This window comes from Columba livia, chromosome 15 (assembly GCF_036013475.1).
Source record: "Columba livia isolate bColLiv1 breed racing homer chromosome 15, bColLiv1.pat.W.v2, whole genome shotgun sequence".
NCBI lineage: Eukaryota > Metazoa > Chordata > Aves > Columbiformes > Columbidae > Columba > Columba livia.
The window spans coordinates 8,122,768-8,139,754 of record NC_088616.1 but is presented as its reverse complement, the minus strand read 5'-3'; the positions used below and the strand labels follow the sequence as shown (position 1 = coordinate 8,139,754).

Genomic DNA, 16,987 nt, shown 5'->3' with positions numbered 1-16,987 from the left:
GCGGCCTTCGGGGCCGCGGGGGGAGCTCGGTGCCTGTCGCACTCCGCGCCGCGGGAGGCGGTGGGCTCCACTTTCCCGCTTGGCCCCTTTAAGGCATGGCCCCCGCCGGGATCCGTAGCCAAGCCGGCCAATGGCAATGCACGGTGCCAGCGCGGGCCGCGGTGCCTGCCGGGAAGCGTGGTCCGCCGCCGTGCCGGTACCGGCGCTGGTCCCGCTCCACATGGCGGGGGTGCGGCGGCTGCTTTCGCTGCTGCTGCCGCTGGCCTGGGCCCGGCCCGCGGGCTGCGGCGACCCGCCGGACGGCGGCTGGTAAGGGCGGAGGGGAGGGCAGGGCCGGTCCCGGTGCAGGGGCCGGTCCCGATGCCGAAAGGAGCTTCCCGTTGCAGGCTGGTGGGCACGGTGCCGGAGGAAGAGCGGTGCACGGTGGAGCGGGCCGACGCCTCCCTCACCTACTCCCTCTTCCTGCAGCGGTACGGGCGGCCGCTGCCCCGAGAGAGGGTCGCGGGGCGAGGGAACGGGAGGGCCAAGGGCAGGCGCCGGTGCCCCGGGCAGGAAACCGGGGACAGACACCGGGGTGTAGGGGGGCTGGAGGGGCGGGCCCCGGGGGAGACGGGGGGTTGGGGCCGAGGCCGGTGCGGTGCTCTCCCTCAGGTTCGCCTTCTCCCGGCCGGTCATCCTCCGCGGGGTCACGGACAACTCGGTGAGTACCGGGAGGGGGAGCAGGGTGGCTGAGGAGTAATCCCGGGGCTGCGGGGCAGCATCCCCGCCCCAACGCGCCGCCCTGCCCCAGGCGTTCCGTGCCCTCTGCACCCGGGAGAAGCTGCTGGCGGCTTTCGGGGCCCACCTGGTGCGGCTCAGCACGGCCAACACCTACTCCTACCGCAAAGGTGAGCGGGGGACGGGCACCGCTCCCTGCGGCCCCCCCGGCGGGCAGGGCCTGCCCGGGGGTACCGGTGTGGCCTCCGCAGCTCTGCCCTGCCCGCAGTGGACGTGCCCTTCCGGGAGTATGTGGAGCAGCTGCTGAAGCCGCAGGATCTGGCCCAGCTGGGTAGCGGTGGGTAGTTAGTCCTGCTCTCCACAGCCAGCACCCCCGCACACCGCCACCAGTCTCAGCCACCCCATCTCCCCCCACCCCCCAGACACCCTCTACTTCTTTGGGGACAACAACTTCACCGAGTGGGGCCCCCTCTTCCAGCAATATGTGCCCCCCGCCTTCCGCATCCCAGGCACCAGCCCAGCCTACAGCTTTGGGATTGCAGGTGAGTGCTGGGGAGGTGTGGGCAGCCCCAGGGTGGGATGGGGGGGGGGGGGGGGGTCACTCCAGCACTGACATCCCCCTACTGCCATAGGCTCTGGCTCCGGTGTTCCCTTTCACTGGCACGGCCCTGGTTACTCCGAGGTGATCTTTGGCAGGAAGGTGAAAATCCAGCCCTGGGGGGGGTAGGGGAAGTATTGAGGAGAAGGGGGAAAGACCCCAACAGGCATCCCTTGAACATGGGGAAGCCCTCCAGAGGCTGAGCCTGAGGGGCTGGAGGGGAAATGGGGGTGTGTTGCCCCTTCCCTGGTGTCTTCCAGCGCTGGTTTCTGTACCCGCCGGATAAAACACCCCACTTCCACCCCAACGAGACGACACTGGCCTGGCTGTACCACACATACCCAGCACTGCCACTGGCCGAGCGCCCGCTGGAGTGCACCCTCCGCCCCGGGGAGGTGAGCCTGGCCAGCCTGCATCTGCGTGTCACCCTGCCTCCCATCGGGAAGGCGGAGGGGACACCCACGCAGCCCTGCCAGCACCCCTGGGGCTGTGGGAGGAGGCAGGGTGACACCGCAGCAGCCCATGGAATCTCCCCCCGGCAGGTCCTGTACTTCCCCGACCGTTGGTGGCACGCCACGCTCAACCTGGACACCAGCGTCTTCATCTCCACCTTCCTCGGGTAGAGCGAGGATGCCCGAGGACATGCTGCTGTCATCTCGGCTGTGGTGACAACGAGCTGGGGCAGCAGCACCGGCTTCTGTTGCCAGCCACTCAACTACTGGTGTTGGGACCAAGTCCCTGAAGACATTCTGGTTTTTACTGGTCTTTTCCATCCCTCTTCGATTAAAGTTGTTCTGCCATAGGTCATCCTGTGTTGCTACATCTCCGCCGAAATGGGGCCGCGGGCAGGGCAGGCAGGGGTGAGCCCCAGCCCACACAGGCAGGGTGGGTCGCAGCACTGGGGCAGGCAAACCCACTCCTGTGGGATGGTGCTGGTTCCTAAGCCAGGCCCTGGCCTGCTTGGTGCAAATATTGCTGCTATGAACTACTCCAGCTATTTTTTTTTCACATTTATTGCTGAATTTTTTTTATTTATATTTTTTTAATTGACATTGGCAAACTTCCAGAGGGTGCTTAAAGCCAGGCAGGCTGTCAGCTGACTGTAAGGCCGGAGCTCAGTCGGCCATGGATTTGGTGGTTGTTTTTGTTTTGTTATGTTTTTTAAAGAGATTTCAGTAAAAGGAAGAAGAACTTTAACCCAGGCAGTTGTTAGCAGGGAACCATGGTCCACAGCAGGCAAGGGGATGCACGAGCCACCCCCTTCCAGCCCAGGGCAAGTTGTTTCCCAGGAGAAGCTGGAGGGCAAGTTGGTATCCACAGCAGGAATGTGGGTCTCCCACCCCAAGAAGTGGCTATTTACAGGAAGAAGGCAAACGTGACCCTGACCAGGCAGGAAGTGGAAGGAGGCAGAAACAACTATGTACACAGGGAGGGGACTGGGCCAGACCAGCACCAGGCACTCATCCTGGCAAGTTCCTCACAGCACCTCCCCAGAGCAGGATGTGATCTTTAGGGACTGGCAGCTGCTGTAGCCAAGGGGGATCCTGCTCTCTAGGTGATGAAGATGGTGGTGAGACCTTCCAGACCACCACAATGAGCCAGCCTTCTCCAAACCACCCAGCAGGTCTTCCTCCAAGTGCTATGGTCCATGAGGAGCTGGTGGAACGGGGAGCCTGAGGAGCCTTCGTGCCCAACCAGCCACTCTGGCTCCCTAGGAAGGGGAGATGGCAACAGGCCCTCACCCAGTGCTGCTGCTGGGTCTCTGGGCACCTGGAGTGGAGGGGGAACAGCTGGAGAGCGAGTAAGGCATGGTGCCAGCCCAGCAAGGGCCCCTCAGTAATCCTCCACCCAGCCGTTCTCTGAGATAAATGCGTCTATCACCTCCTTCATGGCGAGGTTGGGGATCAGCTGGTCCTGTGTCAGGGGACTCCGCGTCACCGGATCAAAATGACCCACACGCTGCAAGGGAGGAGATGACTGTGAACTGGTTACTCCACGCGTCTGGCTCAGCCCCAGGGCACAGGCAGCTATGAGGCCAGTGCTGTGCCAGTGTCCGGCAGCAGCCAGGCATCCACATGCCTGCCAAGGGGAGGAAAGAACGGGATGGAGGGAAACCCCCACAAAGGTGCCTCCCAGCAGGATGAGAGCAGGTCAAGGCACAAGACCCCTGCCAACAGCCACCTCTGCTTCAGGCAGGACCTGGCAACACCTGCTACCTTCCCAGGCAGGTAAGTTGGGCCAACCTAAGGAGGCTTTTAAGCCCTTAGTTGGGCAGGCAGCTGCTTTCATGCCGAGAGGACAACTGTAGGTGGTCCTGGGAAGCCCCCACTGCCCCCAACGTGATGGTACCTGGAGATGTTCCTCAATGTCTTTCCTGTCATAGGTGATCCCACTGGGTGTGATGCAGGGCTCTCGCATCAGCTCAAAACTGATCTTCCCACACAGGTAGTCAGGGATGTCCCGCTTCTGGCTCGAGAGAAGCAGAACTGGGTCAGGAGGGGCTGGGTGAGCCCAGCATTAAGAAAAAAAGGGCTGAAAGGTGATGCCAGTCCAAAAGGGGGAAGCAGGGAAGACAGAAGAGTTGGTAGCACAGACTAAAGCAGGTTTAGAGCAAGCAGGTCTAGACGAGAAGATGCCAGGGCACGCTCACCTTCCTCTTCTCATCCACTTGAGAGAAGAGCTCGTCCATGTCCGCCAGGTATTTGTCCTGAAAGAGAAGGCCTTGAGGACAAAAGGACCCTGGTGTACGGGGCTTTAGGTCGCCAGGGAAAGAGCTCTGAAGCCTCCCACCCCATGGGTGCTGTGGCAGGCGGAGATGAGGCGGCAGGTCTTTGGTGGCCTCTCAGCCCTCACAGCCCCTGGCTAGTGTTTGCACAGCTCCGGGTTGAACCACGTGGCAGGAGTGATCCAGCTTAAAAATAACCTGAACCTGCCTTTGTGGGGCTATTTTTATCCTTGGATTAGTCCCCTGTGCTGGACCAGCACCCAGATCCGCACACGGCCACTCGCTGCTCACATTGCACAACCCTCGGAGAACAACAGGTACAGCAGCTGGGGACGCAAACAGGTGTCACCGCTGCTGAGCTGCCCTGGGCTGGGACAAGAGGTGACAGAGCAGGGGCAGCTGTCCCAGGGGGACATGAAAGCCCAGTAACAGCAGCTTGAGACACAAAATTAAGGCTGAGAAGCCGTGCTCTGCCCTGGGGTGCCCTGGCTTTCACATGCACAGCTGCAGCCACGGCATCCCTGGCCACAGGAGAGCATGGGGATGAGGATGGGACAAGGAAGCCTCAGCTCATGTCCCAGCCTCCGTGAGCAGCCCTGGCCCCCCCACTCACATGTTTGGCCTCGATGCTGGCCAGCTGAACTCGGCTCCGGCTCTCATCCACGTTTTCCTCCTGCTGAGTCTTTTGGCACTCGGCCAGCTCCCTAGGACAGAGCGGAGAGATCAGACGCAATGGATGGACGCTCTCGCTCCCTCCCCTGCTGCTGCCGCCCCAGCTGTGGGGCTCTGCACTGACAGCTTTATGGCACTAAAAAAAACTTTACAGGTGCTACCACCACGACCCTGTGTTACCTCTCCTTCTCTGCCATGATGAGCTTGGTCAGGTAGGAGTGCAGCTCGTTCTCCTGGTTGATCCGTTTCTCCTCAATACTGTTCCAGCGTTTCTTCTTGGCGATGCGCAGCGCGCTGGGGATGTCATCCCCAAAATTCAGCCGCTGCTCCTTAGCAAGGTTGTAGGCTGTGGAGGGAAAGGGCATCTCAGAGCCGGCACTGGCCTCCTTCTCCCTATCCCCAGCTCCTTCCCAGTGGATGGGTGGGGAGGGGGAACACCGGCACCATGCCTGCTCACCTCTCTGCAGGTTGGCAATGGCCTCATCATAATTCTCCATCTCCATCTGGCACTGGCCCAGGAAGAAGTGAGCCTTCACCGACTGGCCGTCCAGCTCCAGAGCTCGCTTGCAGTCCGCCAGCGCCTTGTCGTGCTGCTGCATCTTCAGGTAGCAGAGGGCTCGGTTGGTGTAGTAGACGGCCACTAAGGGGTTGCGGTTCTGCAAGGCAAGACCTGTGTTATGGCCAGTGATGGTAATAGCTGGCAGAGGTGAGACGCGATGACAACAGGGTGACTCGGTGAGCTGGCTGTGCAACGCCGTCACCCTGATGAGAGCCAGGAGCACCAGCTCGGGCTTGCACCCCTGTGGGGAGCTGCCAGAACAGTGAGAAGACAAGCTGAGACCAGTCCCCATAGGACAGCATGTGTCCCCTCCTGGGGGTGACAGCAACCCCCAACACTATACCATGCCCAGGAGGGCTGGAGCCCTCTACCCCAGGGTGGGTTTGCCCTACCAAGCCCAGCCTGAGAAGGTGGTGGGGTCAGGACAGGCCCAGGCTGGGGGCACCCTGGGGGTGTGGACAGAGAGAGGTCCAGCTCAGACTCTGGTGCTGGGACAGGCCTGTCTGGGGGTGTCCAAGCCCAGGGAAAGCAGTCCAGGCTAAGATGGCAGGGCCAGGCCAGGCCCAGGGAAAAGGGGTCCATGCCCAGGGAGGGGACCCAGCCCTGGGGGTGTGTCCAGATCCAGGGGGGTCCTGGCCAGGCCCAGAGACGAGTGTGCAGGCCAGGGGAATCTCGTCCCGGGGGTGCCCACGCCAAGCGCGGGGGGAGCCCCAGATCCGGGGCGGGGGAGGGGTTGTCGCACCCCGGGGGTCGGTCCTCAGCCCGGGATGAGGGTGCCGTTGGGACTCACGATGGCGCGGCCGTAGCAGGCGGCGGCCTCGGGGTACTTGCGGCCGCCGAAGAGCCGGTTGCCCTGCTCCTTGTGCTCCTGCGCGCTGTGGCTCTTCTCGGGGCTGCCGCCCCCCGCGCCCCCCGCTCCTGGCCCTGCTGTCCCGGGCCCCACCGCGCCGCCCTCCCGCTCCTCCTTTCCCTTCATGGCGCCGTCCGGCCCGGCCCGGCCCGCTGGGGCCGGCGGCTCCGCTGGCTCCGGCCGCGCACTGCGACAGCCGCTGTCGCCGCCGCTTCCGGGGCCGGACCGCCGAGGGGGCGTGGCCGGGGAGCGGAGGGGCGGGGCATGGAGGGGGCGGGGTGCGGTGTGCGGAGGGGCGGGGTCTGGGAAGGGCGGGGCGCGGGTGAGGTTTGTAGGGCGGGAGGGAGGGGCTTCATGGAGGGGATATGGGGGATTGGGTGGGGCAGGGGTTGTGGGGCTGGATAGGACGGTGCAGGGCGGGGGAGGCTGGATGGGAGGGTGGGGCTGAATAGGGGATTGCGGGGAGGGTGTGGGAGTACAGAGAGGTGTGGGGTTTGACGGGGATGCACCGGGGCGGGGGGCTGAATGGGGCTTGGGGTGAAGGGGAGATGGGGGTTTATAGGCGGTGTGGGGATAGATGGGGGGTGTAGGGTGGATGGGGGAATGCAGAGTGGTGCGGGGCGGGGTGGGGGGGGTGTGGCACCAGAGCTGGGTGCGCTGGAGCACGTGGGGTGGATTGGGGTGCAGCCCTTGCTGCACACACATCCCCATCCGCCCCCTGTCGCCGTGGCAGCCGGAACCGCGGGGCTCAGCCGGGTGTCGTTTCACGCATCCTGGCGTTTTCTGCTCCAGTAAGTCCTGTCCCTGGCTGTCCCCTCCCCCGCCGCGTCCCCCTCGGGGCCAGGCAGCCCTGGTGCCCCCATTGAGTCAACAGGGACCCAACAGAGATGGAGGGAATACCCTCAAAATCCCTGCTCCCCCAAACAGAGACACAGGCCCTGACAGTGTGCAAAATATTTATTTATACTTCAAAAAGGTCGGGAGGGGTGTCGGAGCAGGGGCCTCCCCCCCATGCCCCCATCCCGGGGCAAGACCCCGCCAGGGGGAGGGTGGCTGGCAGCAAAGCGGGGGGGGGTCAGGGCACAGGGAGGGGGGTTGCGCTGCCGAGGGCACTGCTCAAACGAGTTGTGCTGGTCTCAGCTGATTCGCCTTCCTGCTGGGCTTGCCCCGTGTTATTGTTCTTTTTTCTCTCTTGCATTTATTTATATTTATTTTGGCATAGAAAAATAAATCGCTCCTATTTTGGCACCAGTCCTTCGTGTGAAAGTGCCCCCTGGAGGGTCAATGAGTTGGCTGCCACCCCGGAAAGGGGGAACAAGTGGGGAGTCCCTCAACTCAGCTCCTTCCTGGGGGCACATCCTGAGCCCTGCAGACACCGTAAGGGCTTTGGCGATGCCAGTGCAGGGCTGAAGCATCCTTCGGGGGGAGGGGGCAGAGCGGAGGGGTTTGCGAGGGTACATTTGGGGGCAAGGGGACGCTGCCCACGGAGGGGGGGAGCAGTGCGCTAGCTAGCACCGAGGGGGCAGGCAACAAGGGGGTGGCCTGTCCCCATGTCACGCGCAGGGCCCCCCACATCCTCCTCTGGGGCTCAGCCAGCAATATCAGAAAAAAAAAACAAAAACAACGGGCTGGGGGGGAGGGAGGTAGGTTATGGCGGGGGGGGGATCTGTGCCCCCAGCAGGTCGTAGGCGAAAATGTTCCAGAAGACAGCGAAGAGGAGGAAGGTGCCATAGGAGAGAAGCAGGACCCACCAGCCGCACTGGTCCTGCAGGCTCTCCTCGTAGCTGCGCAGGATGGTCAGCCCCATGCTGATGCCCACGATGGCCCCCGCCAAGTGTGCCATGAAGCTGGGCTGGGGACCCGAGGCCGGCAGTGGTGGGGAGAAGCGGAGCCAGACGGCACGACCCACCTCCGAGCTCACTGTAAGACAGAGCCAGGAGGTGGTCAGCATCCCCACCTTCCCTCACCCCCCAAAAAAATGGGCACCCCCAGGGGTGGAGGGCACAGCCAGCTACTCACTGCACACCAGCGCCAGCACCATCCGCAGCAGCTTGTAGGGGCAGCGCATCCCGGCCCAGTTCTGTGAGCAGACAGACAGACAATGGGCTGGCACTGGGGATGGTCCGGCACCAAGGCCCCCAGTGTGCCCCAGCAGAGCTGTTCCCTGTCCCCATAGAGACCCCAGGTCCCCACCCACTCCCACCCCATGATGCCACCCAAGGTTCTTCTCCCTACCCCATGATGGTGCTCACCCCATGATGCCACCCCCACAGCATCTCACCCAATGTCACCCCATACTGCCCACCCTCCAATGTCACCCAATGGCACCCCCCCCCCCAGCTGCCTCCCCGGTATCCCCCCACCCAATATCACACCATGCTGCCCACCCTACAATGGCACCCACCCCTTTCATCCCTCAGATGTCACACCCTCCCTAGTGTCCCCCCCTCCAACACCAGGGGCACTGACCATGACAACGTTGGCAAGATGGGCTGAACAGAGTGCATAGACCCCACCTGAGCCCCCAACCAGGGGGGCCCGCATGTCCGTGATGGAGACAGTGAGGGAGCCTGTGGGCGTAAGCAGGGCTCAGCGTGGTGCCTCGCCGCTCCAACATTAATTAATTACAGTCCACATTAACGAATTATGGGCTGCATTGCCCCCCAGCCCTTGGGGGCAAGCAATGCTGGCAGTGCAGAGCAGTACCCAGCCGTCAAGAGTGAGTGGCAAGAGAAGCCCTGCATCCCCATCAAACTCAGGGTGCACATCCCCATGCCCTCCCTGGGGCTGGTGATGGGGACAGCCCCTGCCCCGGGCATGCACCCACCTGCCAGGACACCAGCCAGGTAGAGGAAGCTAATGCGCAGGATGCCATGCACCATCTCCAAGGGGACTCCGATCATCAGCTGCAGGAGGGCATTGAACCCCAGCTGCTCCAGCCTGCCCGGACACAGGAAGGGACATACAGTGGCTCAGACCATGCAGCCCTCAATGTGTCCCCGCTCTAGTGTGTCCCCTGCATTCCCAGCAGGGACCTACCCCGCATGCATGAACATGTAGGTGAGGAAGCGCCACGCCCGCGCCCGGTGCCCGGGGTGGTAGACAAGGGGGCTCTTCATGTACTCCGGGTGATAGGTCTGCAGCACCCACTTGTTCAGCCGGGCCCCGTAGCAGAGGAACACAATGATCTGTGGCAAACCCCATGGTCATCACCATCTGCGGCAGAGCGCTGGGACATGGGTCACCCCACACACCTGCCTTTGGTCTGAGCTCCCCATATGGGCACCAGGACATCACAACTTGGATCAACCAGCCCCTCCATCCCAGGTCTGAGCCCTTCGTGGGTATGGGGACACCAAAACAGAGGTCATACAGCCCCTCCACCTCAGGTTTGAGCCGCAGCATGGACACTGGGACATCAGGACTGGGATCACTAATTCCCTCTGCCCTGGCTTTGAGCCACCCCATATAGGCACCAAGGCATCACAATGAGAGTCACCTGTCCCCTCCATCTCAGATCTAATTCCCCCCATATGGATACCGGGACATCAACCATGGTCATCTGTCTCCCCACCCTGGGTCTGAGCCTGCCATGGCCACCAGTCCATCACAGATGGGGTGACCCATTCCTTCACCTCAGATCCAAGCCCCTCTGTGGGCACCAGGACATCACAAGCAGGGTCACCCATTCTGCCCGCCCTGGGGCACCAGGACACTAGAGCCAGGATCCACCTGGGCATGGCGCCCATGCCCTGTACCTGTGTGAGGGTGACAGCTGCCATGAAGACAGGGGGCGGACACGTGCGGTGCTGGTAGAAATACCAGCGTCGGTCCATCTCACAGGGCAGGATCTCGTAGGCCACGTAGCGGACAAAGCGTTTGTAGAAGCCCAGGCCGGTCTCGTCCAGCAGCCCATCTCGGGGCAGGGCTCGCTGCCCGTTGGCGATGGCGCGCTTGAAGCTGCTTGAGCGCTTGCTGCTGATCTGCGGAGAGAGGCCATGCCCGCGGGGGCCGCAGGGGCAGCTCGGGCCAGTGGGCTTGTGGCCAGCCCTGCCCATCACCACCACCCTGGCTGGACAAGCCACCCCAAGGCTGTGCCATCATCCCATGCCAGGGGAGTTCCTGGGGACCACTGGTGTCCATCCCCTCCCCAGGCTCCCAGGGAGGTGCCCAGTGCCCACCCCCGAGCTGGCATCCAGCCGCTTGCCCCCGCCTCCAGGCCCCCCCAGCACTGACCAGGTCTACCAGCTCCTGATAGCAGACCTGCCCCTCGTCGTTGCCCTGTGCCAGGGCCACCAGCATGTCCAGCTTGGCGGGGTCCAGGGGCAGCTCATGGCTGTGCACGAGGCTGGCGAATGTCTCCACCCCGATGAAGCCCGTGTTTTCGGGGTCGAGCTGTGGGGCACGGTACAGGGCATCACTGAGATGCCAGGACTGCAGTTCCCTGATAGTATGGGGACACCTTCTGGTATCCCTCACCCTGGCCTCAAGCCTGGTAGCATCATGTACCACTCCACAACAGCAGCCTCTGACTCTGCAAGGGAGGCTACCATCTGCACCCATCCTGTACCCTGCACGGTGTGGGTGCCCCATGCCATGCCGACATCCCCGTCTCTCTGTGGTGGAGCCAACACTCTCCCACTCAGTTATTTCTTGATGCCAGCAGCCTGCCAGCCAGGAAGCCACAAAGCTAAACACACGCGCAGCCCTGGCACCAGCCTCCTCCTCCTCCTCCTCCCGTGTGCCCTCGCTGCTGGGTGTTGAGCTCCACCACACTAGGCACCCTGTGCCAGGACATCTTGCACCATCCCTGAGGCTTCCATCACTGACCAGACACCCTGAGTCCTCCAGGCACCCAGCACCATCGGGCATCCGACACCATGGGGTACCCCACACTATCCCACTCATAGAGGTGATGAGCCTGGTGTGGCATAAGGAGGACAGAGACAGAGAAGGGGTTCCGATGGCTGGAGCACAGCTCAAAGCCTGCCAAGGGTGGCCAGGACCCCGCACCTCACAGAATCACCCAGCAAATAGCATTGGGTTTGCTCCTTTCTTCACCAGGGAATGAAAAGCAGGAGAGGAAACTCATCCTCATGAGATGGGCAAGGAGGGAGTGCTGGGGGACATGGGATTGTACCCCCAACCCAGTTTGCACCACATCCTTCTGGCCCTGGCAGGGAACAGCCAAAGTCCCTGTCCCAAGGGATGTCCAGCTGCCCAGAGTCCTTGCCTGAGCGGGGCATGGGTGCAGGGTGGGGAGCTAGGTGCAGGGTGTGGGGTGCAGGGTATAGGGTGAGGGGTGCAGGTAGCACTTGCATCCTCACAGCAGCTGCCAGCCCATGGGAGCAGCCTGAGCCATCCCGCACCCTGGGGTCATGCAGCCCCCATGCCAAACGCACACCATCCCACAGGCACCACGTGCATGTGCCACGCCGGGACCTGGCACACGTTGTCCCCATGCATCGGCACATGCCAAGCTCACCGGCCCCCAGAGAGCCCCGGCAGCAGCCAGAAGCCCCTCTGTTTTCAGGGTGCATCTCCCCCCAACCCAACTCTGCTGGGCCCCTCCAGTTCCCCTGGGGGGGCTTGAACCCCACCCCCTCTCAGCCCCTCGACCCTGCTGGGCTCTCTCAGGTCCTGCTCTCTCCTGGGGAAGATGCTGCTTGTCCCCGAAGGGCCCAGAGGTGTGCAGAGACCCCACACCTGACAGTGGGGTGACATGGGGGACAGCACCCCAGCTGGGGAGACTGGGAGACTCGGCCAAGGTCACAGAGCCAGCCAGGGCTGAGGGCAGACCATTAATATTCCTGACCCCCAACAAACCCTCCCCACTGAGGGAAGGGAGCCAGGGGCTTGGCCCAGGCTGGCAGGGGATGGAGGGACAAGGTGGCCAAGCAGAACGGGAGCTGCTCGAAGCCAAGCACCAAACAGTGACAGGGCCGGGGTGCAGTGGGTGCTAACAGATTTCGGCCAGATCCTGCCAGCAGAGCAGAGCCCAGCACTACGTGGCGTCAATGTTCCACAGCCTGATCCTGCAACCAGGTCACGGGGCCGGATGCAGCCCCCCATGAGGGCAAAACTCTCCGGGGTGGCTGAGCCCCATGGCAGCCCTGGGACCTCCCATCGTGCACCCAGCGCTGGGGCTCAGCACCGCGGCAGGCGTTGAGGCTCGGCTGCCCAGCACCTCTCGTCCTTGAGGGTGCACCCGGCAGGATCTGGCCCGGGGCAGGCGGAGCAGGGAGTGTTAGCGGGAGGAGGAGGCCACAAGTGAGCTGAGTTGCGCGATCTCAGCGGCGCAACGGCGGGGCCGAGTCCCCCGGGGCCGTGACGGGGGGCACCGGCAGATGCTCAGCGGGGAACAGGGTGCGGTAGCCACCCAGGGTGGGCAGCCCTGCCCGCTGCCTGCCAGATCCGCGAGATGCCAGATGCGCGGCAGCCGTGCCCGGTGCATACGAGCATCCCTCCCGGCAGAGATGCCTGGTGCACGGCGGCCCCCCCGCAGCGGAGCCCGATTCCCGCCTGCCCCCCCGCAAGCCCTGCCCGGTGCCCGGCGTTTCCCCCCATACCCCGCTCTCACCTGCTCCTGGATTAGCTGGAGCAGGGAGCTCCTGTCCATGCACCCGGCAGGCGGCAGGCTCCGCCGCTCCCCCGCGCCCGGGGCCGGCGAGCCGGGCAGGGGAGCGGCGCGGGCGGCGGGGGCGGTGGGGGGGGTGGCTCTCCCCGCCAGCCCCGCGTTGCGGCGGGCCCGGGAGCGAGCTGCGAGCGACGGCGCTTGGAGCCGCCGATGGCAGCGGGGCGGCGGCGGGGGCGGGCGCGGAGCCGAGCAGAGCCGCCCCCGCCGCAGCGCGCGGCGCAGCGCTCCCCCCCCGCTCCGCCGCGAGAAGAACCGGGACCCGCCCCGCCCCGCTCCGCCCCGCCGGCAGCCCCGGCTCCGCGCCCCGAGACACGGCGCAGCGAGGGAGCCGGCACCAGGCACCGGCAGCCCGGGATGGTACCTGTATCACAGTATGGCACCCACATCCAAGTAACGCTGACCATAACCCTAACATATGTTTAACCGTATCCCTAAACCTCACCATTACCGTAACCTAAGCCTAACCCTAAGGCTAAGTCTAACCCTAAACCAACCCTAATCCTAAACGTAACCGTAATCCTAACCCTGACCCTAAACCTAACCCTAGCAGTAACACTAACCCTAACCTAACCCCAACCTAACCCTACCCTGACCATAACAGTGACCCTAACCCTAACCTAAGGTTAACAGTAACTTTAAACCCCACCCTAACACTAACCTAATCATAACAATAAGCCTAACTCTAACCCTAACCCTAACCTAACCGTAACCCTAACCCTAACCTGACCCCAACCTAACTCTGACCCTGACCATAACAGTGACCGTAACCCTAACCTAAGGTTAACAGTAACTGTAAACCTCACCCTAACATTAACCTAATCATAACAAGTAGCCTAACTCTACACCCTCAACCAACCCTAACCCTAACCTTAACCTGACCCTGACCATAAAGCTGACCATAATCCTAACATATGTTTAACCATATCCCTAAACCTCACCATAACCGTAACCTAAGCATAACCCCGAGGTTAAGTCTAACCCTAAACCAACTCTAATCCTAACCCTAACCATAATCCTAGTCCTAACCCTAACCCTAACCCTAACCATAATCCTAGTCCTAACCCTAACCCTAACCCTAACACTAAACTTAACCTAAGCCCAACCTAATCCTGACCCTGGCCATAATGGTGACCCTAAACCTAGCCTAAGGGTAACCGTAAACTTCACCCTAACACTAACCTAATCATAACAATAACCCTAACTGTAACCCTCAACCAACCCTAACCCTAAGCCTAAGCCTAACCCTAACCCTAAGCCTAAGCCTAACCCTAACCTAACCCTGACCATAACGCTGACCATAACCCTAACATATGTTTAACCATATCCCTAAACCTCACCATAACCATAACCTAAGCCTAACCCTAATGCTCAGTCTAACCCTAAACCAACCCTAATCCTAACCCTAACCCTGACCGTAATCCTAACCCTAACCCTAACCCTAGCCCTAGCCCTAACCCTAACCTAACCCTGACCCTGACCATAACACTGACCATAACCCAAACATGTTTAACCATATCCCTAAACCTCACCATAATCATAATCTAAACCTAACGCTAATGCTCAGTCTAACCATAAACCAACCCTAACCTAACCCTAACCGTAACCGTAACCCTAACCCTGATTCTGACCACAACCCTGACCCTGACCCTAACTTAAGTGTAACCATAACCCCAAACCTCGACCTATCCCTAACCTAGGCCTAATCCTAATGCTAAGTCTAACCCTAAAACAACCCGAATCCTAAACCTAACCCTAACTCTAACCCTAACCCTAAACCTAACCGTAACCCTAACCCTAACCTGACCCTGACCCTGACCATAACGCTGACCATAACCCTAACATATATTTAACCGTAACCCTAATCCTCACCATAACCGTAACCTAAGCCTAACCCTAAGGCTAAGTCTAACCCTAAAAAAACCCTAATCCTAACCCTAACCATAATCCTAACCCTAACCCTAACCCTAGCCCTAACCCTAACCTAACCCCAACCTAACCCTGACCCTGACCATAACGGTGACCCTAACCCTAACCTAAGGGAAACAGTAACCGTAAACTTCACCCTAACACTAACCTAATCATAACCCTAAACCTATCTCTAACGCTAACCCTAACCGAAACCCTAACCCTAACCTGACCCTGACCATAACCCTAACATATGTTTAACCATAACCCTAGACCTCACCATAACCGTAAACTAAGCCTAACCCTAAGGCTAAGTCTAACCCTAAACAAACCCTAATCCTAACCCTAACCATAATCCTAACCCTAATCCTAACCCTATCCCTATCCCTAACCCTAACCCTAACCCTAACCCTAACCCTAACCTAACCCTGACCCTGACCATAACAGTGAACCTAACCTAAGGTTAACAGTAACCGTAAACTTCACCCTAACACTAACCTAATCAAAACCCTAACTCTAACTCTCAACCAACCCTAACGCTAACCCTAACCCTAACCTAACCCTGACCCTGACCACAAACCTGACGCTAACCCTAACTTAAGTTTATCCATAACCCTGATCCTCAACCTAACCCTAACCTAGGCCTAATCCTAATGTTAACTCTAACCCTAGTACAACCCGAATCCTAACGATAACCCTAATCCTAACCTAACCCTGACCCTAACCAGAACGCTGACCATAACCCTAACTTATGTTTAACCATATCCCTAAACCTCACCATAACCGTAACCTAAGCCTAACCCTAAGGCTAAGTCTAACCCTAAACCAACCCTAATCCTGACCCTAACCGTAATCCTAACCCTAAACCTAACCCTAGCCCTAACCCTAACCCTAACCTAACCCCAACCTAACCCTGACCCTGACCGTAACAGTGACCCTAACCCTCACCTAATGTTAACAGTAACCGTAAAACTCACCCTAACATTAACCTAATCATAACAATAAGCCTAACTCTAACCCTCAACCAACCCTAACCCTAACCCTAACTCTAATCCTAACCTAACCCTGATTCTGACCATAACCCAGACCCTAACCCTAACTTAAGTGTAACCATAACTCCAAACCTCGACCTATCCCTAACCTAGGCCTAATCCTAATGCTAAGTCTAACCCTAAAACAACCCGAATCCTAAACCTAACCCTAACTCTAACCCTAACCGTAACCCTAACCCTAACCCTAAACCTAACCGTAACCCTAACCCTAACCTGACCCTGACCCTGACCATAACGCTGACCATAACCCTAACATATATTTAACCGTAACCCTAATCCTCACCATAACCGTAACCTAAGCCTAACCCTAAGGCTAAGTCTAACCCTAAAAAAACCCTAATCCTAACCCTAACCATAATCCTAACCCTAACCCTAACCCTAACCCTAACCCTAGCCCTAACCCTAACCTAACCCCAACCTAACCCTGACCCTGACCATAACGGTGACCCTAACCCTAACCTAAGGGAAACAGTAACCGTAAACTTCACCCTAACACTAACCTAATCATAACCCTAAACCTATCTCTAACGCTAACCCTAACCGAAACCCTAACCCTAACCTGACCCTGACCATAACCCTAACATATGTTTAACCATAACCCTAGACCTCACCATAACCGTAAACTAAGCCTAACCCTAAGGCTAAGTCTAACCCTAAACAAACCCTAATCCTAACCCTAACCATAATCCTAACCCTAATCCTAATCCTAACCCTAACCCTAACCCTAACCCTAACCTAACCCTGACCCTGACCATAACAGTGAACCTAACCTAAGGTTAACAGTAACCGTAAACTTCACCCTAACACTAACCTAATCAAAACCCTAACTCTAACTCTCAACCAACCCTAACGCTAACCCTAACCCTAACCTAACCCTGACCCTGACCACAAACCTGACGCTAACCCTAACTTAAGTTTATCCATAACCCTGATCCTCAACCTAACCCTAACCTAGGCCTAATCCTAATGTTAACTCTAACCCTAGTACAACCCGAATCCTAACGATAACCCTAATCCTAACCTAACCCTGACCCTAACCATAAAGCTGACTATAACCCTAACATATGTTTAACCATAACCCTAAACCTCACCATAACCGTAACCTAAGCCTAACCCTAAGGCTAAGTCTAACCCTAAACCAACCCTAATCCTGACCCTAACCGTAATCCTAACCCTAAACCTAACCCTAGCCCTAACCTAACCCCAACCTAACCCTGACCCTGACCGTAACAGTGACCCTAACCCTCACCTAATGTTAACAGTAACCGTAAA

At 59.5% G+C, this 16,987-nt stretch overlaps 3 protein-coding genes across 8 annotated transcripts; 1 reads left to right on the top strand and 2 right to left on the bottom strand.

The window, feature by feature from the left end:
- Window positions 1-95: 95 nt before the first annotated feature.
- Window positions 96-2,122, top strand: JMJD8 (jumonji domain containing 8). 4 transcript variants are annotated; one of them, XM_065030967.1, is made up of 9 exons: window positions 97-309; window positions 387-470; window positions 652-700; window positions 791-887; window positions 986-1,054; window positions 1,140-1,259; window positions 1,350-1,417; window positions 1,576-1,710; window positions 1,858-2,122. In XM_065030967.1, exons 1-9 carry the CDS (start codon window positions 131-133, stop codon window positions 1,936-1,938), a joined length of 882 nt encoding a protein of 293 aa, XP_064887039.1. In that variant the 5' UTR covers window positions 97-130; the 3' UTR covers window positions 1,939-2,122. The 4 variants fall into 4 exon arrangements, with proteins under 4 accessions (XP_064887040.1, XP_064887037.1, XP_064887039.1 ...); XM_065030968.1 differs by lacking the exon at window positions 652-700 and having other exon boundaries at window positions 96-309; window positions 969-1,054; window positions 1,350-1,399; XM_065030965.1 differs by lacking the exon at window positions 652-700 and having other exon boundaries at window positions 96-309; window positions 969-1,054.
- A 188-nt stretch (window positions 2,123-2,310) lies between these two features.
- On the bottom strand, window positions 2,311-6,347 carry STUB1 (STIP1 homology and U-box containing protein 1). Of its 2 annotated transcripts, none has more exons than XM_065030964.1 (7): window positions 6,062-6,347; window positions 5,170-5,368; window positions 4,893-5,058; window positions 4,654-4,744; window positions 3,966-4,022; window positions 3,665-3,781; window positions 2,311-3,394 (listed from the first exon to the last, which is right to left on the bottom strand). In XM_065030964.1, exons 1-7 carry the CDS (start codon window positions 6,245-6,247, stop codon window positions 3,149-3,151), a joined length of 1,062 nt encoding a protein of 353 aa, XP_064887036.1. In that variant the 5' UTR covers window positions 6,248-6,347; the 3' UTR covers window positions 2,311-3,148. The 2 variants fall into 2 exon arrangements, with proteins under 2 accessions (XP_064887036.1, XP_005505768.3); XM_005505711.4 differs by having other exon boundaries at window positions 2,311-3,274; window positions 6,062-6,342.
- A 713-nt stretch (window positions 6,348-7,060) lies between these two features.
- RHBDL1 (rhomboid like 1) lies at window positions 7,061-13,001 on the bottom strand. Of its 2 annotated transcripts, none has more exons than XM_065030921.1 (8): window positions 12,702-13,001; window positions 10,358-10,516; window positions 9,880-10,104; window positions 9,161-9,309; window positions 8,949-9,061; window positions 8,591-8,691; window positions 8,141-8,201; window positions 7,061-8,041 (listed from the first exon to the last, which is right to left on the bottom strand). In XM_065030921.1, the coding sequence occupies exons 1-8, from the start codon at window positions 12,738-12,740 to the stop codon at window positions 7,770-7,772; spliced, it is 1,119 nt and encodes a 372-aa protein (XP_064886993.1). In that variant the 5' UTR covers window positions 12,741-13,001; the 3' UTR covers window positions 7,061-7,769. The 2 variants fall into 2 exon arrangements, with proteins under 2 accessions (XP_064886993.1, XP_064886992.1); XM_065030920.1 differs by having other exon boundaries at window positions 10,385-10,516; window positions 12,702-12,892.
- Window positions 13,002-16,987: the final 3,986 nt, after the last annotated feature.